Below are 24,028 nucleotides of genomic sequence, written 5' to 3'. Positions count from 1 at the left end.
GAGATAGAGGAGATACATCTATGTGGAGATTAAAGTCCCCCAGGAGAATCGCTGGTGTGTCGGTATTGATGTGCTTGGTTATATTTTCAATTAGAGTTGAAGGATTGGATTCTAGGTATCCTGGGGTAGCGTATATGAGACCTATTTGTAGGTGGGCTGCTTTGAATACTGCGAATTCCAGGGACTGCGATGATATAGTAGTTTTTAGTTCCATTCCAAATGTTTTTCTTGCTGCAAGGAGGAGACCGCCTCCTCGTTTTTTGAGTCTAGGAATAGAGAAAATGTTGTGCGAGTGCATAGGGAGTTGGTTGATAGTAGCTATGTCTTCTGGTTTTAACCATGTTTCTGTGACTGCAAAAAGGTCCGTGTTTGTTTCCAGCAGGTAGTCATGCAGGAGGTGAGTTTTCTTAGTCAAGGACTGTGCGTTCAACAGTGATAAGGTGAAGAGAGAGAGGCCGAGTAGTTGGTTTAGAGGAGAGATGATGATAGGAATGAGTCTTTTTTGTAACGAGTGTGGTGTAGCTTGTTTTTTTGTTGTGAGTCTCTTGAAGTTGTGGATGATGGGAATGGTTGATACAGTCATGTTTGGTTATGTGATTAGTTTAGTTTTGATTATCTGTGCTTGTTTTAGATGTGGTCCTTTGTAGTGATGTTAGACTAATATAGTGATGCTCCTGGGGTGTAAGTACCGATTAACGGTGATGAGGAGAGCAAATTTTTGCTTACGGAGGTCATGCAGTAGAACGAGTTGGAGTTGAGGGATGTTTTGTACTTACTACACTTGTCCTATTGAAAGCGTTAGAAGGAATGTAGTGCTCCAGATGGTTGTGGTGGTCTGCACTCAGGTCTGCACTAAGGGGCGCACAAAGGGGCCAGCCCCTTTGACGCGCTCCTTCGACGCGTGGCGTTCGACGCGTGGCGTCTGGCAGGTTTTTAATTTAACGGGCCGCTGTGCCTCTGCCTATTGGCTGCCTTGCAGCCGTCTGTCGATTGGCACAACACAAAAAATACCCCCTTGCATACCACCTGCCTAAAAAAAGTGCATTTCAAATTCTAAAATGTCAAACAGCATCCCTACAAACATTCATGTCTGGACACATGTCGGCATTCTACAGAAAGAACAAAGAAGAGAGCGGCATTAATTCAGTCATACATTATTTCTCCACTGCTTCCCAGATTTTGTGAAACAAGAACAAATGACTAGCTTTTTCAGCCACAATTGCTTCATTTCAGTCTGTGACTCAAGCCGGGCTTCACCAATAATGAATATCCAAGTGAAGTAATTTAAAATCTTCATGGCTGGCAATGATAAAATGCCATCCAGTTTTTTAGTATGCATAGAGAAGTCAGATGTTAACATCGGGGACTGAAAAACTACTGGTTGCAGAGAAATGCCCAGCTGGATAGAGAAAATTGTCTTAATTCTATTCCACACTAACATCCAGAATTTAAAAGATAATTGGACAAGAATATAACATGTCCTAAATAGCCAACTGCACCTTTACAGTGCCAAAACACATTAGATGAATCCTTGTGACTGTTATATAATTTTAATGGTGTCTATAAAATCCTATAAAGTGAAGTGACCGAAACACTGATGCTGACAAAAAAAAATGGTGAATTACTTTTCACCAATTCTCCCCGATTCACCATCCAGCTCTCTCATGCTTATTTTTTCTGTACTCACGCTGTTGGTCATGAACCTTCGCACAGTACACAACCTGGAAGACATATGAGCTACAGAGCCAGTTGGTTCACATGTAGTTGTGCTGTCTGGTGTGGCAGATGAGAAGAGCTCTAGAAGTAACCAGCTGGATATAGCATGTTTTAGTGAGGAATACTTAAAATAATAATGTGCTGGCAAATGAAATTTGACATGAAATTCAGAAAATGACATGCCTTTCCCATTTAAAAATAAGTCCCCAACACAAAAAATACCCCCTTGCATACCACCTGCCTAAAAAAAGTGCATTTCAAATTCTAAAATGAGGATTTTGCCATAAAGGAGCTTTGTGTGAGTTCAGCTACTTGCTCTCAGCTTGTTTCTCTAGAGCAGGGGTAGGCAACGCCAGTCCTGAAGTGCCACAAACTGGCCAGGTTTTCAGGATATCCACAATAAATATGCATGAGATAAGTTTGCATTCATTGCCTCCATTGTTACAAACCTACCTCGTGCATATTCATTGTGGACATCTTGAAAACCAGACCTCTTTGTGACACTTCAGGACTGGCATTGTCTACCCCACTTTTCAGACTGAAAAGTCTGTTGTAGAGCTTGTACTGTCGGCCAGGTATGAAGAATAGTGTTCGGTTACGCATTCAGTCAGTACCGACCCAAAGATATCTGTGAAACAAAATCTTTATTATAGCAAGAAAGGCAAGTAATACATAGTTTCTTGGGAGTAGCGGGCTTTGCCAGCAAACAGGGAAAGTCCCAAAACCTACTCAAGTCTATTTACACATAGCCTTTACTTATATGCATTTTATCTTTACAGCCTCTTTGTTTTTCCCTCTCCATGCCTTGGCTGGCTTCAGCATTCCTCCAATCACATGTTGTTAGTTTCAGCTCAGGTTAATGTGTGTACGTGCAGCTCTCCTTTTTTCAGCTTGTCATCCTTTATCATGCTCAGCGTGCAAAGTCCAACAGTTCAGTGTCTTTTAGTTTTTCAGCATAAGCAGTTATATACATTCCCCTCTTGAAGGATTCTGTCTAGAGATCCTTCACAAAAAGTCTCTGCCTGTATCTTGCTGTCTTAGGTTGTCCCCTGCAAAATATTCTAATAATATTCCCAAGAGATCTTACCCGTCATAGCCTAGCATACTGTTTATACCGAGTCTTACATGAGATAATAGGGGTCTGCATAAATCTCAATATCATTTTCCAGACAGAGCTGCACAGGTTGAATTGATCTGTGTTTCCACAGTGTTTGCATTCATCACTTTACCAAGTGACACTGATGAAATTAAACTATTTTGATATTGTGAAATAAATGAACATATACATAGTGTACACAAACAGCCAAGCAACAAAAGTCCACCTAATCCAATGGCGAAACTTACAAAGCCCTTTAGGCCAGAACCTAAACCTTCAAACCACGAGGTAACTGTGGACCACCAAATAATATCTAAACCACCCTGAAAATCTACCTTCAATCTCGCCAAGTTTTGGATTTTTTTCATAGCTTTCTTCACAATCTCTGAACGATTAACCACTACAGTGCAACATTCTGTGCTATTAAGCATAGTACCTAATCCTCCTTGCTTGGCAAAAATATAATTTAGTCCTTGCCTATTATATTTGGTAACAATATTAAGCTCATCAATCTGTGACTGAAGAGCTATCATTGCCTTATTCATTTCAAAAGCCATAACATGGAATAATGATTGCAACCTTCGGATTGCCATTCCCAACTCAGCAGCTACCGCAGGAGGCTGAAAAATGGGAATCCAGGCTGTCTAAGATAATCCATCTAATCGGGCTTTAGTAAGTGGGTATGTGGAATTTCGATATGAAAGAGACATTTCAGTTGCCTCTCCTTCAGGTATTGCTGATGGAATACTCCTACTTACACAATGTTAAAGGTGAGCTGGTGTTTGCAAAGGTATTATCCTGGAGAAATAGTTAAAAGTCACTAGAACACAGGGGAGAGTGCGAGAGAGAAGGAGGGGGTCTGCCTTCCCCGGGGCCTACCTGAATCCGAGGACCCGAGAAACAAGCTGCCGGTAGGAAGTGCTGGGGGCGCGGCTGAGTGACGTCAGCCAGGGCGTCCCTCCACCAACTATAAGACCCGCGGTGTGGACAGCATTGGCCGGGGAGAGTGCGAGAGAGAAGGAGGGGGTCTGCCTTCCACGGGGCCTACCTGAATCCGAGGACCCGAGAAACAAGCTGCCGGTAGGAAGTGCTGGGGGCGCGGCTGAGTGACGTCAGCCAGGGCGTCCCTCCACCGACTATAAGACCCGCGGTGTGGACAGCATTGGCCGGGGAGAGTGCGAGAGAGAAGGAGGGGGTCTGCCTTCCCCGGGGCCTACCTGAATCCGAGGACCCGAGAAACAAGCTGCCGGTAGGAAGTGCTGGGGGCGCGGCTGAGTGACGTCAGCCAGGGCGTCCCTCCACCGACTATAAGACCCGCGGTGTGGACAGCATTGGCCGGGGAGAGTGCGAGAGAGAAGGAGGGGGTCTGCCTTCCCCGGGGCCTACCTGAATCCGAGGACCCGAGAAACAAGCTGCCGGTAGGAAGTGCTGGGGGCGCGGCTGAGTGACGTCAGCCAGGGCGTCCCTCCACCGACTATAAGACCCGCGGTGTGGACAGCATTGGCCGGGGAGAGTGCGAGAGAGAAGGAGGGGGTCTGCCTTCCCCGGGGCCTACCTGAATCCGAGGACCCGAGAAACAAGCTGCCGGTAGGAAGTGCTGGGGGCGCGGCTGAGTGACGTCAGCCAGGGCGTCCCTCCACCGACTATAAGACCCGCGGTGTGGACAGCATTGGCCGGGGAGAGTGCGAGAGAGAAGGAGGGGGTCTGCCTTCCCCGGGGCCTACCTGAATCCGAGGACCCGAGAAACAAGCTGCCGGTAGGAAGTGCTGGGGGCGCGGCTGAGTGACGTCAGCCAGGGCGTCACTCCACCGTAAATAAAAACAGCGGAAGTGCGGCGCTTGGACACCGCCGGCGCGCCTCCTAAGCCGCGCGCTCCAAAGGGGCGCGCGGCTTTGCCCGGCTTAGCCCGGAAGAGTCCGGAGTTCGGGTGGTATTTTGACCCTTTAAGACTCTTCTATCCAGTTTGATGGGTAGAAAAAGGAAGGCAAAGGTGTATACATCTTCACCCGTCCCTTCACATCGATCAGGACCCATGGACCAACATGTCATTCGACAGTTGGAGACGCCGGAAGAGGACAGTCTGGGAGCTACATCGTTAGTCTCTCTAAGTCCTGGCGAGAGACTTCTACCTCCACCGCAGCCGAAGTTGGAACCATCAAGAGAAGCGGCAAGTAACCAGCTGGGAGCAGTGCAAGGGGACTCTCGTGAGTTACAATCACTTGATTCACCTGGAACTGTGGAAATAAGAACTTCCTTAACTTTAGATAGTGCTAGAGTTAAAATCCCAGTTGATACCCAATGTCACATAGAACCGGTAGTAATACCTGAAAATGTCACATTGGTAGACTTAGGGCGGATGATATCACGACTTGATAATAATATTATGTTGATGAACAACTCATTGTCAACTGTGATTAATGGTAATAGGGTGTTGATAGATGAACAGGCTAGGAAAGTTAATCAATGTGAAAAAGAGTTAGGAATATTAACAAATAAGGTTCAATTAGTGCAGCAGTCTGGAGAAGTGTTTATTAGAGATAGCATTGTTATGCATAAAGAAATTGAATATTTAGAAAATATGTTAAGAGTTAAGAATTTAAGAATTACAAATTTTCCAGTGACACAGTTGTTGTCACCTGAAGAGATGTTTAAAAAATTCTTAAAAGAAATATTGTCTTATGATGAGAGTGATATTCCAAAAATATCTAGAATATTTTATTTTCCTCAAAAAAGAGTAAAAAGGGATCAAGATAATATGGTTTCAGAGGCCCCCTCTAGTTTGGGGGTATCAACATTCCTAGAAGAGTCTATTGACATAATTACTAACAGAGCAACCCTTTTTATTTCTTTCTTAACAGAACAGGACAAAGAGAATGTTTTCAAGAAATTTTTCAGATATAAAGATGTGCTTTTTTGTGGCCAGAAGATTCAAATCTTCCCTGATGTGGCTCGTGCAACCCAGGCAAAGAGGAAGTATTTTCTGACTTTAAAAAATAAGGTGTTGGCATTAAATGCCACTTTTTTCTTAAAATTCCCATGCCTGTGTTTTGTGACATATCAGGGGAAGAAATTTGTCTTCTCAGACCCAGCACATTTAGAAATGTTTTTGGTAGATAAAAATCAAGTCGTGGTCTCAGAGAATGAAGTCCAAAAAAAATAGTACCTCCTTTTCTCTATGTTTTAGCTGTACTAGGGTACCCAAATATTAGGGAACCTTAGTTTAAGTTTTTTTTTTTTGTTTAATATATATGAGTAAAATATATATTTTTCCTCTGTTTCTCCCCCAATTATATGATATGTTAACAGTTTAGTGATATGTTTTATTATTTTATGTGGATGGAATATTGGATGTATAGCATATTTTCCTGTTATATTCATGAAGATATCTTTAATGAAAATAATAAAGTTTAAATTAAAAAAAAAAAAAAAAAAGTCACTAGAACACAGAAATAATAATCCTCAGGCAAAGAAAGATACACCAATACATCACATAACCAATAGTGTCCTACATATAAATTAATAATATTACTAATAAAAGTTGCATTACCACTACAAGGTCCATATATAAAAGGACTAGCAAGCCCATCTCCGTCTGCACGTTGTATACAAGAGGTCAAAATCGAATTGATTTCATTACTGCTCCTAAGAACGCTATAGGCTATATAACTAGATTTAAATTGTATTGTCGCAAGGGTCTCATTTGCTCTCTTAACGGTATTTACAAGTCTAAGAACACACTGTAAACAACCATCAGGACCACTGGTATCATTTGCATTGGTAACTATAATAGATTGGAACAATTACACCTCTGTTTAAGGTCAGAAATTGGGGATCTGGACAGAACTGTACCTTTAGTTACCACCCATGAATTATTAGTTCTGAAATATGTATAATTATATGGAATAGGTTAGTACAGAGGAATCCTCTAGGTTGCAAATTAGCCGACCATGGTGGGGATTTTGTTCCCCCTACATATTGTGACAATAATTTACCTGCCAAAGGATCTAGTGACACATTTGCATGACCACACGCATTAAATCCTATAATCTGGCATAATCCTACAGGCGAGGCAACAACTGGCAAATGATTCATAACAATTGGAAAAGGGGTACAAATAATACAATTTGAAATATTCTCAGGTAAAGCTTTGGTCAATTCCTGGACTGTTTGAACCCACATTAATCATATATGTTGCACCAATACCTGTCACAGGAAAACATTCAAACCTTGAAATGCCCCAAACAAAACTAATAATTATCATCCCCATCATGATGCTTATATCAGAATAATAAATGGATAATTGTTTCCCTCTTCTCGTTCTTGTCCAAATAATACTACTGACGTATGTCTCTAATAAGAGTCCACACAGTCTCCACACAGGTGTAACGGCTTCAACTTGAAAAGGACCCAGATACCGGGTCTTTCCAGGTCTTGTGTGTAAAATGTGTGCGCCAGACTAAATCGCCAACCTTAATAGTAGTCTTCCCCTTCTCCTTAAGTGGGGATTCAGGAGCTGTTAAAACAGAATAAATATATTTCAAACAGATAAAACATTTGCCCAATAAACAGGGAATCGATCAGGAGTAACAATGTCTGTCAATGACTTCCATGGCATAGGACATCCAGTACAAATTTGGTGAGGGGACAAGTTATGCTTAGAAGATGGAGTTTGACGTAAATGCATCAAGGCTCATGGTAAACAAGTTAACCAACTTGTCTTGAGTTCCATCATAAGTACATGAAATCTATTTTTTAAAAGTCCATTACAGCGTTCCACCAGCCCATTACTGGTGGGGCGATACACTGAAACTCGTCAGTGATGGCATTGCAGATTTTGTATCAGGGATGTCATTAAATTATTGGTGAAGTGCAAACCATTATCAGTTACTATAGCTGTTGGCAATCCAAATTGGGGAATAATCTTGGTGCACAAGGCTTTTGCCATTTCTGCACCTGTTTCTTTTCTACAAGGAAAGGCCTCAACCCACTGAGAGTAGGCATCTACACAAACAAGTAAATATCAATATAGACCAATTATCTCACTCATATCCGTGAAATCACAATGCCACTCAAGACCAGGCCCCATAGGCTTTGGAATGGTCCCTGATTGTACCTTAACTCCTCTATGCGGTATTGCAGTCTGACATAGCATACAAGCTTGTACATAACTATGACACATACAAGATAATTGTGGGGCCCACCACTTGTCTTGTAATTGTTGACTTAACTGTGTAGCAGGCGCATGTGCAGGTAAATGCAAATAGGGTAATAATTTACGTATAGCAGCTATAGGTAGGCATGGCTTTCCAGAGGATGAATATAAAGTAAGCAATCATCCTTAGGAAAGGTTGAAGAATGGCTCCTGCCATTTCCCACATTTGTCTTTCATCCTGAGTATACTGCTGTTGTAAATCATATATAATTTCCACTGAACTTCTTCTGTTAATGAATTCTTCCTCCTCCGGGCAGCTGTCTCCTATATTAGGAGGAGCTTCTGTAAAACTACCTTCATCCTGATCTTGCGATTCCTGCTGACTGGTCTGTGCCCTAGTTATAACAAAAACATAAGTGCTAGCAGCAATCCCAGCTGCCTGGTCTGCCAAATAATTACCATGGGCTTGCCATGAGGTATCAGAAGGTTGATGTGCTTTAACCCATACTATGCTTACTGGAATATGGGCCACAGATTACTCTGCCAATCAGTAAACAACCGCTCCCACATAGACAAGGAAGCTAGGAAAGTCCCTGTACTAGACAACATCCCTCTCTTATTCCATTTTTTACGATTACAATGAATTGAAGCCTATACATAATGAGAATCCTTGTATACAGTTAGAGCAGGTTTCAGGGCATCTAGATTGTCTATTGACATATAATGATTAGTACATGCCCAAGTAACAGCACATAACTCCGCCTCTTGTGCTGACCACTCTTTAGGCAATTTAAAAGATTCCCTTTGTGTCACATGATCCTGTCCATATACCAAACATATTGCACCAAACCCTGTTCCAGTCCCTAGTCCTCCTCCTGCATCAACAAACCAATGAGAATCTTCTGGTATAGGGTTTGATAAAATAATTAGCTCATCTTTCATTTCTGCTGTAGTGCACACATGATCCTTCGCTATTCCTGACTTCAATATATCCTGTAACACAACTGTTGCGTCCGTCGGTCTCAGACGGCTTCGACCCTTGTGCCTCACCTTTTTCTCTGCTCTCCCTGCTAGCCTTGGGAAGATGGCTACCGCCGCGTCTGCAAGCCGCGTTCTCCGGCGTCCCCGGAATGGCTATGGCAAAGCCTCACGCCATGTTTCTCCTAAGGGCCTCCTAGGGTGCGCACGTACACGCCACCCGTCTTTTATCCACGTCATGGCGGGAACCTCAGGGGCATCCCCCTCAAGTGACGTCATGCCATCCGGGTATTTAGCCTACGCTTGTTTGCTAGCTCATTGAGTAAGCAAGGATTGGACTCGTCCGGTCTAAGCTACTCTACCGCTTCCGTGCTGCCACTGGAAGCTCTGTCTCTGCCCTTCAGGGTATTCTCTAACCTAGGTACCCGCTCCTTGGGGGCCCTTGATTTCTTTCAGGTGCCTTACTGGGATCAGGTACTCGCTCCTCGAGGGCCTGCTCTCCCTGCATCGGTGCCTGTAACCATCTACTTCTGCCTGGAGGAATCATCAACCTTACAGCTACCATCTAGTGAGTAATCTAATTCTCAGTCTGTCTCATCTACAGCTCTGCCGTGCTGGGAAACCTACATCTGGATCTCTCTATACCATCTTGGTGAGACGGGTTCCCTCTGCCGAGGGTCCCTGGACTGCTACCTCTGGTGTACATCAACTGTACAATAAAAGACAAAACTCTGTGTTTGTGTCTAGCCCACTACTGTGGCAAAACTCTGTGTTTGAGTCTAGCCCAGTACTGTGGCTCCCCACGGGGCTCCTCCCCGTGGGCGTGGTCATCTTCCACAGTACCCAAGAATCCACTCAAACATCTCAATACCATAACATCAACCACCTGAGGAAGCATTTTCTTTCTCCACGGTTTCAAAGTGGTATTAGAAGATACTAAAAGGGCCTTATATTTTCCTGTTCTTGGGGCTGTCAGCATTAACTGAGAAGAATTTAACAAAAAGGCAACATCGTGAGAAGCATGTAAAACAACATCTGCATAAGGAATCTGATGTTGTGTTTTCTCCCTGGCAGCAGCCGCTGCCACTATACCTCTCTCACGTGAAGTCATGCCTTTCTCAACTGGGGAAAATTTGCCTGACAAAAACATGACTGTTTTATCTGATTGCAAGCCCACGGCTGCTCATGTATCAGTCCCCTTAATCTGCTTATCCAACCCACAGTCTGGATCTACAGGACTACATTTCACTTGTCCTGCAATATCAAACCATGCCTGTTCATCACTCCCCTCTACGCAGGCGCTTGAAACACCCAAGGGTCGGGGAGGGCACTCAGCAGGACAAGGAGTGCCTATAACTCCGTCCTTGCCAACTTGAGAAACATCTGGATATAAAGATTTATATCCAACTGCCATAATAGTTGGATCAGAGCTACAGAATTACTCGGTAATTACTGAAACCCGGAACCTGACTGCAAAATCATAATGGTCTGAGGCTGAAGGATGTCCTTCCGTGGTTCTAAAGTCAAACTACTAGTTTAACATGATGGAAGTTCATGTTCCACATTGGACTCAATGTTAACATTCACAGGCACCTTATTCTGCTTTTCGAAATATGTTTTGGTCATAATAAACCAGCTGTGTACCTGTACATGACTGGCTAAACTCTTATCCTCATTTTTATACCTATTCTGTATAAATTGTAACATCTGCATGAAGGGGGATGTCTGGAATGACCCTCCAGCTGGCCAGGCTAAGAAGGCATCCGCTTCCGCCCACTTAACCCATTTATCATGAATTTTACGAATTAATTTCTCATTTGGCTTATGGTAGGTAATAACTTGTTGTACTGGGACAGCGGAGTTCTGCTCCACAGTGGAACTTCCCCTATCTTTCTTAAAGCGTTTCATAATAACAGCAAAACAAGAAAATAAAACATAGCAACAGGCAAAAGAAGCTTAAAATAGCTAAACACAAACCAAAAATATGCATAGCATATATAACACTATTACTTACCCCTTTCACGGCGGTCTGGGTAGCACTATCTTACCTATATCTCATGATCACATCGGGGTCACCAAAATGTTCGGTTACGCGTTCAATCGGTACCAACCCAAAGATATCTGTGAAACAAAATCTTTATAGCAAGAAAGGCAAGTAATACAGAGTTTCTTGGCAGTAGCAGGCTTCACCAGCAAATAGGGGAAGTCCGAAAACCTACTCAATTCTATTTACACATAGCCTTTACTTATATGCATTTTATCTTTACAGCCTCTTTGTTCTTCACTCTCCACGCCTTGGCTGGCTTCAGCATTCCTCCAATCACAAGTTGTTAGTTTCAGCTCAGGTTAATGTGTGTCCGTGCAGCTCTCCTTATTTCAGCTTGTCATCCTTTATCATGCTCAGTGTGCAAAGTCCAACAGTTCAGTGTCTCTTAGTTTTTCAGCATAAGCAGTTATATGCATTAGTCAAACATGACAGCAGGTAAAAACAGCTTAAAGTTCTCCTTTTCCAAACTTAACCAGCCAAGAAACCTCTCAGAATCATAAAAAGACACCCCACAAGAACTCTGCTTTTAAGAGAAAAGATATATTTATAAAAACTGGGAAAACAAAACATCTCCCTTATCCTTAGGCAGTTGGAGCCGTTAGTTTTGAATTTCTGTATGGAATGGCAGAGACTGAGTCCTTGTACTTTCCCAGCAGCAAGCAGGGTCTGCATTCCAGTGCGATTCTAGCATAATCCATGTTCCATGTATCGCCCTTATGCGAATTTATGTGCATTGTAAACCGGTGTGATTTGTAGTTTCTACAGGAATGTCGGTATATAAAAAATTCAAAATAAATAATAAATAAATAATCCATCTTTTGTCTGGCTCATTGCTTCCTGAAATCTCTCTGGTCAAAGTGTTTGTTTGCTAGATTACAAGAACCTTTTATTTTAAGGTTAATGTGTGTGGTTGGGGGGGAAGCTTTTTAGACAGGCCTGCAGTGCTCAGAGACCACTTAGCTCAGAGCTTCCAGTTGGGATTTCAAGATATCCACAAGGAATGTGTGAGAGAGAAATTTGCATTGTGGATATCCTGAAAATGCAATGGTCTATGGGGTCACCAGGACAGATTTGGAAAGCCCTGGGGGTATATGTAGGGACCTGTGTTTTCAGTTTTTATTTTATTTTGCTTGAGAATTTCAGTGTTATAACAAAAAAAAAAGTTAGTGGAAAAATAACTTTGATATAATACATGGGAGAAAACTCAGTGGAAAAGTCATTTTTTCCACTGATTTCTTTATAATTTTAATAATGAAATTCCCAGGCCAAATAAAATAAAAGCTAAGAACAAAGGTCCTTAGGTATATGAAAGTTTTTATTACATGCTACCTAATTACAGCACGCTCCTTGTGATCCAGGCAGATTCCGGTAGCTTGAGCTGCTAGACCCATCCCTGTGTGCACACAAAGCTTTGGTTGAGCACCAGAACAAGGTGTATGACCTGACAGGAAGTCTTGGCACGTAAAGCACAATAGAGCGTCACTGTGCCTGACCTACATGCTTGTGGTGATACAAATTTGAACTGCATGTAGTCAAGTCAGATCTTCAACCTTAGCTGTTTGACTGCCACGGTAAAGGGGGTGTGTTTTGTTTGTTTTGTTTTTTTTAATTGCTTGCTAGTCCATCTACCCTAAAAGTCTGCAGGAATATTTCCGAAGCGCTCTTGGCTGTAAAGTTTGTTGCCCTTCTTTTTAAATGAAAGCTGTCCTATAAAAATAAAAGATTTGTAGGCCCATGCCGTGGCTTGGGCCTTAGCGCTGAAGCCTGGGGAATCTGTATTCCAGTCCCCCCTCCTTTGGTGGGGGGCGAGGGCCGCCACCACCATCACAGCCCTTGGTGGCCAGAGAGCAGCACCGAGAGTTCACCTCAGACATGGCGCCCCGCCTCTCCTTGGACCAGCAAGCGTTCCCCAAAGCCGTGCTGTCAAGGGAGGGGCTTTGAAGATGGAGGGTGAATAAAAGGGGTATGAGACAAAACAAAAGAATGTTGTTGTAAACTCAGTACGGAGAGACGAGACCTGCTCCTTTTTTTGGTTCATGAGAATGGTTTGTCTAGCTTGGGAGTACGAGTCTGAAGCGCTGTCTTCTGTTTAGATTGACAGGGAGTACCGGGTGCAGAGTGCTTTATTTGCAGCTGGGTTCCCCGTCCCTAAACCTCTACTGTACTGCAAGGATGCTGCTGTGATCGGGACCGAGTTTTATGTGATGGAGCATGTACAGGTGGGTCGGTCTTCGCAACGTAACGCAGGGCTTCTCTTACAGATTGCTTTCAGGGGCTTACGCCTGCTGTTAGAAGAGGAATTCTTTGCTACCACTGCATGTTAGAGAGAGTGCAGGACAGGGGCACACTGTAACCTCGCAAATCAAAAAGCTGGCTAGAATGAAATCTAGTGTTCTGCGTGGGGTTACTGCGGTGCGCAGTTTTGAGCAGACATTTTGGTTCTGGAGAAAACAGGAGGCTTTGTTGGTTGAGAGACTTTTTTAGAAAGCCAAACAAACAATAATAATCTTTTGTAGTGCGTGAGTTTTCCAGACTTGCATCTTCAGATTGCCATGCGTGGAGATAAAGTTCTGATTTCCCTAAGACAAGCAGCAGTACAGTTCTATGCAGGCAGTGGAGATGAAGCCAGGACTGATTGTGTCTGTCCTAGGTGACGCAGTCATCTGGTAAACCTAGTTATACAATCCCAGGCAACATTTCAACCTAGCTCAAAGCAGGGCACTAGATTTCCTTGGATGGCGGACACAAGCAAGACCCCTGAGGTACTTTTTGCTCTGCAGACGCGGCAGCTGCAGTGCAATTTTCCCTGAACTTGTGGAGTCCTGGGAGGTTGCATATTGATCAGTCACTGCTCTGAGCTGTCTTCCTCCCAGCACTCTCCTGCTCAGGGCTGCCATTTCCTCTTCCCAGCACCAGTCGGGGGGGAGGTCTCTTCCTCCTAAATCTCATCTCCCCCCTCTCCCTCCAGGTCACCTCTGGTGCTTCCAGCTTTGGTTGCAGCTCACTCACATAAGAACATAAGAAAATGCCATATTGGGTCAGACCAAGGGTCCATCAAGTCCAGCATCCTGTTTCCAACAGTGGCCAATCCGAGTCACAAGTACCCAAACATTAAATAGATCCCAAGCTACTATTCCTTCTTGATTATTAGCAGTTTATGGACTTTTCCTCTAGGAACTTATCCAAACCTTTTTAAAACCCAGTTACACTAATTGCCGTAACCACATCCTCTGGCAATGAATTTCAGAGTTTAATTGTGCGTTGAATGAAAAAATAATTTACTCCGATTTGTTTTAAATGAGCTACTTTCTAACTTCATGGAGTGCCCCCTAGTCTTTTTATTGTCTGAGAGAGTAAATAACAGATTTACCTTTACCTGTTCAAGTCCTCAAGGTCCTCCTGCAGTTTATCACGACACATCTCTTCACCACCCTTCCCCTGTGCAGCTTGTTCACTTAATGTAGAGTAAACCTAGCCCAGCAGTAGCTGCAACAATGTTAATGAGATGGTTTGGGATGGGGGCAGAAATTTTTTTTTAAATATATTTTAAAAGATGTTTAATCCGCTCGATCCTGTATTGCCGGTATTGGGAGTGCAGTGGGATGAAAGAAGAAAAAAAAGAAGAAAATGGCAAATAGGACAAAAAGTTGGAAAGCTTTCATATTTTAAATATTATAGTTTAAATAAAGTAAGAAAATTCACCTTTTGTGCATATTAAGTAGTACACATATTTTAATAATGTACTGCATTATCTGAAGAACTGCTGCAGGATTTTCAATCCCCTGTTATGGAATCTACCTCTGTGATTCAGTATCATGATGTCTGGTCTGATGTGTCCTGGTTTCTGTTTAGGGTCGCATCTTCAGAGATGTTGCCCTCACTGAAGTCAGCCCTGCGGAGAGATCAGCTTTATATGTTGCTGTGATAGAAACGCTGGCCCGGCTACATTCATTTGATTTGAAGGCGTTGGATCTTCAGGGATACGGAAGAGGTGAAGGATACTGCCTGAGACAGGTTTGTCTGTTAGCTTCAGTTCAGCCGGTTATGCAAATCTGCCCAAGGAGGCAAATATATTCTTTACTTGTCTCCTTGACCCCTGCTTTCACACAGCACCCTACAGTTACTGCCATTGTGTGTACCTTTCTCACAGAAGGAGACAAATAAGACCAGCCAGAGAACATTTATTTTTTGAGCATATATTTTTATTCCGCAGATCCAACATTTTCTCTGTGGATTATAATTCAGATAGCAAAATCACTAAAAACAATACATACTGTCAAGCAACAACCATTAAAATCTGATCAACGCTAATAACTGTCCATCCCAACCCATATAAATGCTCATCTGTGAGAAAAGAACAAGCACCCTGCTGGCCAAATTCATCAATGGAAAGCATCCAAATAAAAAGATCCTCTTTAAATTTTTGCTAAAAGATAGCTAGTCCTTTTCTTCCCTAAAATCCAGAGGGAGTGAATTCCACCATTTTGGCCCTGCTATAGGTGACAACCTATGGTGTGTCTCCACCAGGCGAGCCTCTCTCTGAGATGGAAGACAGAGGAGCAGCTTTGCTCTGGAGTGAGGTTACTGCTCCGGCACATAATCTTTTGGGGGGTTTTTTTTATTTTTTAATTTTGAAAAGTTTCACAGTTTTTACATGAAATACATTTCTAGATGAAATACAGTACAACTCCTTACATAATCACCTCTTACATAATCTTTAAGCAAATCTTTCAGATAAAGGGGCGCATCCCCCTGAATGGCCTGGAATGCTAGATTAAGTAGCTTGACTCTGATTTCCAGGGAAGTGGGCAACCAGTATAGTCCTTCCAAGACCGAGGTGAAATGAACATAAAAGTGGCACCCTGGAATAACAGGTGCTGCTGCGTTCTGCACCAGCTGGAGTGCTGTCATCGAAGACTGGAGGAGGTCTGTTAAAATGGAGTTAGAGTAGTCCAGGCCTGACATTTCACAAACCTGATAGTGGAAGCAGGTATTTAAGTCTCTTAAACAGGTAAAGCTTACAGAAGGCAACTCAAGCCATAGGGTTTCATTGAGAGACCTGAGCTTGTCACCTGCAAATTACACGCTTCCACTGGGGAGATCCAAGATGGCACTGGTTGAGTGAGATGCACCAACCCTTTCTCCCGTGTTGAAAATATTACTTTGACATTTTGCCTGGTATTAATGATGAGGAGAGAGGGGAAGATGCGGGGTGGCCCTCCTGTTAGCCAACTTATTTCATAGAGGACTGTTTCTCAATTGTTGAGAAGGGAGTTTGGCACTTGCAACCTTAGCAGTTCCTTGTTGCAAGTGATGCTGGGGGAACAGTGATTGCCCTGCCTGAGGTGGAGGTATTTTTAAGCCCCAAGTGCCACTAACCTCCATCCGCTCTGGAGCCAAGTAATAGCAACATACTGATGGGCGTTGCGGGAAAGTTGATTGAGATCCCCGCCATTAGCACCGTGAAGGAGCCGGGCAGTCCAGGGAGAGATCTCACAGTGGCGACAGCTGTCCCTACTGGGGGGGTCTGTGGAGAGGTCCCATGGCTCATGAGAGGATGGTGCAGCTGCAGATGGAAGCAGGGAGCTAGGACACTGGGATAGGAAAGCAGATTCGCCAGACTCGGTGCAGCCTTCTGCTTCCTTGTGGATTTCACCTTTTGGAAAGGCCAGCAGATATCCGGCTAGAGGATATATAACAGGCTATAATGACTTTGGAAAGAACACGAAGTAAGAAGATTGGCTATTTTGTCACTTCCTTGGAAGTTGTTAAAAGTCACGTACCTTCAGTAGAGACTAAAGTTGCAGAAAAGACTGAGGCACTGCAAAACAATTTGAAACTCCAAGACTTTAAACTTGCATCAATTAAAAACAGTTTTGCAGTATAATGCAAGTTTGAAATTTCTGAAAATAGATGGAGACATCTTAATTTGAGAATTTTCAAATTTCCACATACTTCTCTAATTGACCCTAAAGAACTTTACTAGAAGTGTATGCTCTAGCTGTTAACATATATCAGAGAATGCAATACCCCCCTGAATGGAGCCTTCCATCTGCCATTCAAGAAGAGGGAAAAGTAACCTGCAGACACTTCTGATCTATTTGTTTTTCTTGAGCATTTGAATTTATTAAAACTACTTTCACAGGGAGCAATCTGCTGAAGATGTGATGCACAGTGCTGCTTTGTTTATGTCCTGTGTATTTGAGGCAGATAAAGATTTTATAGTGAAGTGTTTTTTCAGACATAAGGTTATTCTTTTTATAGGGCAAAGGGTTTGGGTGTTTCTGGACATCTCCAAACAAACTCAGAATAGAAGAAGGCTATTTCTTCAGATGCATGAGACTGTGATAGTTTTAGGTGGGGAGGGATGTTTTTGTTTTTAAGATATCCTGAGAAATGTCTGATAAAGATATAGATAGTTGACTGTGTTTAAAGAAAATCTGAGATCTTTTTTGGATAACAGAGTCATTGTCCCTGTGATAGCTCCAGAAGGAACCCAGTAACATCAACTTGTTGGGTTTTGTGGCTTACATTTATTTTTCTCTCTCTCTAGAACCTTTTCCTTTCTTATAGAGGATATTTGATGTTTACAGTGGGCTATTTTGTTTCCTTTTTTCTGATGGATCTAACCTGCTTAATTGGAGGGTTGGTAGAGGGCATTATGGTACCTGTATTAAGTGTACATTTTTCTTTTTCTATAATTTGTTCTGTATATATTGCCTTATTTTCTGTTCAGACAATTGTTGCGCCCGTCGGTCGCAAGACGGCTGTGCCCTCTGTTGCTCACCTCTCTTCTGCCCGATTCTGCTCCATGGGGTAAGATGGCTGCCTCCGCTTCAGCACGCCAACGCAATCGCCCATGTCTGGACCGACATGGGCGATTGCGTTCACCATTTTCCTTTGGGGATCACCTAGGGCACGTGCGCGCGCGCTGACCCTCCTTTTACGTGCGTCATGGTGGGAACCTCGGGGCATCCCCTCCGCATGACGTCACTACCTATGGATATTTAAACTCCTTTCACTATGCCTTCTACGAGTTAGCAAGGATTCCCTTCCTGCTGATTTCGCCTCGTCACGGATGCTTGCTGCGCTGTTCCGCTGCCTCGGACGACTTAGGTACCCGCTCCTCAGAGGCCTTGCCTCGCTCTGTACCTACCCTTCGGGGTTGACTCGCTTCAGCCTAGGACGCCTGGAGGTACCCGCTCCTCGGGGGCCTTGCCTCGCTCTGTACCTACCCTTCGGGGTTGACTCGCTTCAGCCTAGGACGCCTGGAGGTACCCGCTCCTCGGGGGCCTTGTCTCGTCCTAAGCCTCCGCTCCATGGAGGTTCCTCCCTACTTCTGCCTTCAACTTCAGAGTGAGTATCTCTGCTTCTCCGCCTGTCTCTGTTCTCTCTCACCATCTACAGCTGGATTCACGGCGTACCCCACTCTGCGGACCACTACCAGATCCTGCTCTCTTTGGCCTTTCAGTTGTGAAGGATTCACAGCGTACCCCGCTCTGCGGATCACTACCGGATCCTTCCCAAGTCTGGTGAGAGACCATCTCCACATTAGAGTACAGACGATATACATCTCCAGAGCTCCTCTTCCTCCGAGTTGAGGCCTTCACCCACTCCTCGGGTGCCACTCATCACTTGCAGTATAATAAAGACTATCTATTTCTCCCTGTGTCTGTCTCCCGAGAGCCAGCTTATCGCAACAAGTCCCCACAGGACTCCGCCCTGTGGGAGGAGTCATCTCTTGTTGCAACCAAGGGCCCACAGTTCCATACAAGTTATAACAATATTTGCTTGTTATTTTTAGTTGATAAATTGATAACTTAAAAAAAGTATGTGCTTCCATTTGAATAGATACGCAAATATCTTCTACCTGGGCTATAGGTAAATTATCTGGTAAGCAGGTTCACCTGCACAATCTGGGGTTTTGTTTTGGTTTTTTTTTGGTGGTGTTTTTTTCTTTTTACATTAAGGGGCAAGCTATATGTCAACCAAAAAACAATCACTCTGATCCAAATTGTTAGGGTTTTAGCCAGATCAGGAAAGCAAAGTATGGCCAACTTAATATCATCCATGTTTATTCATTTAACTTACTCCTAAGTAGTTCAGCACCTCCCCAAAAGGTTGGAAATGTACATTAAACCAACAGTACTCTTAATTCCTTCTTACATTAATTGTGACCTTCTAACTTGGCCTCATATTAGGCACTCCCAGTATTATATCACCTTCGTTGCCTTACAATTATTCATAAGCCAGTGCCCATTTTTTATATTTTTTCTTTAACAAGTAAAACGACTTCACTTGTCGTCTGAAAGAATCCACCTCCTGACATGGGACCATGTTTCGGATGTCTGCATCAGGGGAACATCATTCATGGTTCTTCAGTTGAAATGAAAAATGAAAAACAATCAAACACACTCTAAAATTGCTACAAGTTTCTCAGAAGCAACACATCTACCTTTTATGTATTTACAGAACAATGGCATCAGGCCTAAAACCATTATATAAAAAACCCTTTGTCTTGAAACAGAACAATCAATGGACTAATAGTAAGTATTTCCTGATACCTCTTCTCACCATCATATATTCTTGGCGCCAAAACACAACTGGAAGCCCAGACTCATACACACAGATCACTATTTATACCGGATACGATGTAGAATGCTCCTTATTTATTTTTTGTTTTTTGTTTTTTATTTAATTCATTTTGCTGAGTACCATTCCACCTCTAAGCTCAACCCTTGAAGGGTTATCATATCCCATGTAAAGATCCAAAATTGTTCTCTTAGATTTAGGTGTGTGTCTCGATCGCTTCCTCTCAGAGGCTTAGCGAGGGTCTATGGCATCCAGGGGCCAATGCATGTGTTATCTCCCCTGCGGGCGCCCTTTCTCCCCCACCCCCATCATCCGCCAGTGCATCACCACACAGCACCACTGCATGGGGTCTCTTCACTGGGGAGGTATGAGAACCCCACTAGCGTATCACCACAGGGCGCCACCATGCAGGGCCAGTGCTAACTTTTCTTGCAACCCTGTGCAAACAATTAATGGGCCGGTCCTTCCTCATTCTGTTTTGTTTTTGTTTTTCTTACATTTAATTTGTATTCTTTTACTAATCAGGATCAGTGCAAGGGTATTGGGCACCAAAAGTGAATCTTACAGTTTTGTGCCCAGCCTTGCCCCTACTACGACCCTCTTCAAGCATAATTTCAAATTATGCATTTATAATAAAAGATTTTACATGAAAAAGTACATTCAAAGAACAGTATTTTGAAGTAAAAATATCACAACAGCATGTGTATTACATTTACATGCATAGCTGTGGTGTCAACCAGAAAACCCTGCATAAAAGCAAAAAGACCTTTGTAACACATATGGTATTAGGATTATTGTAACGCATGTTGGGTGTGGGCTTGGTCCTCAGAAAGCCATGAGCAAGCTAAATTATAATATAATAAACCTCCCATTCCAAAACAGCACTAACTGTCAATATTCAAACAGTTACAACTCTATGAAAAGATGAGCCTGCAAACATTACACCAGGCCCTAAAACACCAATATACCTCTTATTAGGAAAACAGAACAAACCAAGCTCCTATATATCCCTACATAGTAATGACACATTAGCAGAAAACGTAACCTCAGTCACACATTTAGAACACAGACAGACCCTCATCAAGTACAGAATAAAGAGTCAAACATGCAGACAAAAACTGAACTGTAAACCATAACAGGCCAGACTTGCAGTACCACAATGGAAAAACAGAACATTACAATTCCTTATAAAAGAAAAAAAATCAGAAAATAGAAATCATCAATAGAAGTAAAACCATACTAATAAAATGAATATTTCAAAATGGCTGACAAAAAGAAAACATCCAATGATATAAAACTCATATAAATTTTCCAAAAACCAATAAAATATTTCAAAACAGCAGACACATATACCACCCAATACTTAAAACTTAAAAAAAAAATGATAAAAACCATGCTGTCTATACCTGGGATCTTTTGATTTCCAAAATGCCCTGAGATTGTTGAGGATTAGCAAGGAAGAGGAGTCTTTCTTTGAGAACAAGCAGGATGGTAGTCCTCACACATGGGTGACATCATCAGATGGAGCCCCGATGCGGAAAACTTATATCAAAGTTTCTAGAACTTTGACTAAACACACTGGGCATGCCCAGCAAGCCCTCTACCATGCATTCATTTGGAGTACCTCTTCAGTCTCTCTTTTTCTGCAGATCTGTAAGATTCGCTGAGTGAGTGAGCTCACTTTGGCTGTTTTTTCCATACTGTTCTGTCACTGGGTCCCTCTTGGTGCCATTCCCATAGAACTCCTAGTCAGGGTTTTTGACAATTTGGGTAAGTTTACCTTCGCGGTCGATTCCCCATGGTGGCAGTGCATCGGTGCCCATCGGCTATCGTTGCCCCACCACCATCATTTGCCCTTCATGACCCCTTTATCAGTGATGCCCCTGGTGCCCAAGGACCATATCCATCACAGATACGCATGAGATATGTGTCTTTTGCCTGGGGGCAGTGAATGACCTCTGGGATTGCTGCTTATGTGCCTAGATGACTCCGGATTGACATAGATTTTGACTCAGCAATATGGATCAGCTCTTCGACAATGAAGGACCAAGGAGCCATCTATTGGACACAGAGCCATCTACATTGGGGGGACCGATGGTTACAATGATGCCATCAGCAGATGGGGTGCCGGAGACTGACCACCATCTGTCCCTTGTCATTGGCCTCTGCATTGGGAAAAGATTGGGCTGAGCATTGAAGGAAGCCGAAGAAGCATCGGCACCCAGTGCGGGGCATGGAGATGCCCCAGCTTGTGCCACAATGCCCCCAAAGCGACCCCGCAGCAAGGAGTGCCAGTCTTCCATCTGTGCTGGGGGCCCACAACAGTCTCCACCGGTCCTGATGCCTGACACCGATCCACCTCGAGGATCCGAAGAAGATTTGGCCATCCCTCCTTCCTCCCAGTCAGTGTTGGCATCGGCAACACTTAAGGAGGAGGTGGAATGCTGAGTCCAGCTGGTAGAGATACAGGACCTGCAGGGTTTTGGACCTATGGCATCGATGGCATCGGATCCAGTGCTGCCCGTCCTTGTACTGTTTCTGGAGATGCACCGATGAGAATGTTGAGCTCAACATTCTCATCGGTGCATCACCAACCCAGCTGGCTTCAGTTCCCAGGACAGCATCGGTACCCAGCAGAACACTGAGGCCCCTACCGATATGGTGGTCGTCACTGGCTCCTCCGAGAAGGAAGCTCCACCATCGCCGGCAGAGATTCTGAGGCCTGCTGCCCCCATCCAGTTTTACTGGTGCCTGCACCTCTGGTCGAAGGCCAAGCACCTAGGGACCCATCCCCGGTTGCTTACAGCAAGGATGAGGGAACCTATGATCCCTGGGGGGATGATGCTTCGGAGTCCTCCTCTGAGGGCTCTGAGGGTTTCCCATCAGACCCTTCTCCTCCAGAGGAGTGAAGGAATTCTCCGCCTGAGGGCTTGACCTTCACAGGATTTGTGAAGGTGATGGCAGAAGGCATCCCATTTCTGTTATTAACATAGGAGGATGCCAGGCACAAAATACTTGAGATTCTCCAGTTCGTGGAGCCTCCTAAGGAAATCGTGGAAGTCTTGGTGCATTAGATCTTTAAGGAGCTGCTGTTGAGGATATGGGAACACTCCCTCACTGTGCCTTCCATTAATAAGAAAGCGGATGGGGTCTACTTCATCCAGAAGGCTGCTGGATTCGATAAGTGTCAAATCCACTCTCAAGAGGGCCAAGTGATCTCTGATCCATTCCTCGGCACCCCCGAGGAAGGACCATAGAGCGATGGACACTCTTGGGAGGAAGATGTTTTGAGGTACCTTTCTCGTTGCCCGCATTGCTGCCTACCAGCTCTACATGAGCCAGTACTCGGGACATCTGGAAGCAGATGTAGGAGGTGGCCAAGCAGCTGCCTCAACAGGAGCAGGGCACTCTCATGTCGCTGGTTCATAAGGGCCTGGAGTGCAGAAAACACGAGTCTGAGCAACCTATGATGTTTTCAAAATGACATCAAGAGTTTCTGTAGCAGGAATCGGCGCCTGCAGAATGGCACGGCTGCTGGCCCTGGATCTCCAACTGGAGGTAAAGGAACGATTCACTAACATGCTGTATACTGAGGAGAATCTCTTCGGAGGACTCCATGGCCCAACTTCAGGACCAGCATGAAACCCTCCAGCAACTCTCCGCCAGCATTCCATATCCGTTGTCCTCTTCTAGGAGGCCAGTGAGACTGGGCCAAGGAAGTTTTTCTTTTGCCAAAGGAAGTATTATCCTCCCCCCCTTTGCTCTCGTTAACACCATCAGGGCTCCCGTGGCTGTCCCTGGCAACAGAGAACCCCAAGCCCCAGCCGGCTGCGGTTCTTTGCGAACCAGTGGCCTAGTATAACCTAGGACCAGTGGGTTTTTTCCATCGTCCATCAAGGGTACCAATTGAATCTATTGGTTGTCCCACCAAATTGCCCTCTGTGCCCATTTTGGGGGTCCGTAGCATATCAGGAGATTCTACTCCCTCTTAATGGCCAGGGCAGTTGAGCCCATACCATGAGGACAAAGAGGGCTGGGATTATACCCCAGGTTATTCCTGATTCCAAAGAGAACAGGAGAACTTCGTGCCATCCTAGACCTAAGGACCTTGAACAAGTTTCTAAAAAAAAGATTGTTTCCCCCTTTTACAAAAAGGGAACTGGCTATGCTTTCTCAATCTAAAAGATACATACACTCATATCGAGATCTTCCCAGGTCAGAGGAAGTGTCTCTGATTCGTGGTGGGAAAAGAGAACTCCCAGTGTTGGGTGTTACTGTTCAGGCTAGTGTCAGCATCACGAGTCTTCACAAAGTGCCTGGCCTTGGTGGTGCTGCACCTCCGCAGGCTGTTAGTGCATGTTTTCCCTTATCTGGATGATTGACTGATCAAGAGTACATCTCAGGCAGGGGCTGCAAGGGCCATGCACTTGACCATCCGGGTGTTGGA

At 44.1% G+C, this 24,028-nt stretch overlaps 1 protein-coding gene across 2 annotated transcripts in view; it reads left to right on the top strand.

The window, feature by feature from the left end:
- The window catches only part of ACAD11 (acyl-CoA dehydrogenase family member 11), a 289,500-nt gene that overhangs the window by 21,279 nt on the left and 244,193 nt on the right, over window positions 1–24,028 (top strand). Inside the window, exons 3-4 of one of the 2 annotated variants that reach the window (XM_029589308.1) lie at window positions 13,083–13,208; window positions 14,842–15,003. In XM_029589308.1, coding sequence (XP_029445168.1) covers window positions 13,083–13,208; window positions 14,842–15,003 — 288 coding nt within the window. The remainder of the gene's footprint in view (window positions 1–13,082; window positions 13,209–14,841; window positions 15,004–24,028) is intronic. The other variant, XM_029589309.1, reaches the window with a different exon arrangement.

Source organism: Rhinatrema bivittatum, chromosome 2 (assembly GCF_901001135.1).
Source record: "Rhinatrema bivittatum chromosome 2, aRhiBiv1.1, whole genome shotgun sequence".
Taxonomy (NCBI): Eukaryota; Metazoa; Chordata; class Amphibia; order Gymnophiona; family Rhinatrematidae; genus Rhinatrema; species Rhinatrema bivittatum.
Note: the sequence above shows the minus strand (reverse complement) of the source record. Positions and strands in the feature narration are given on the sequence as shown.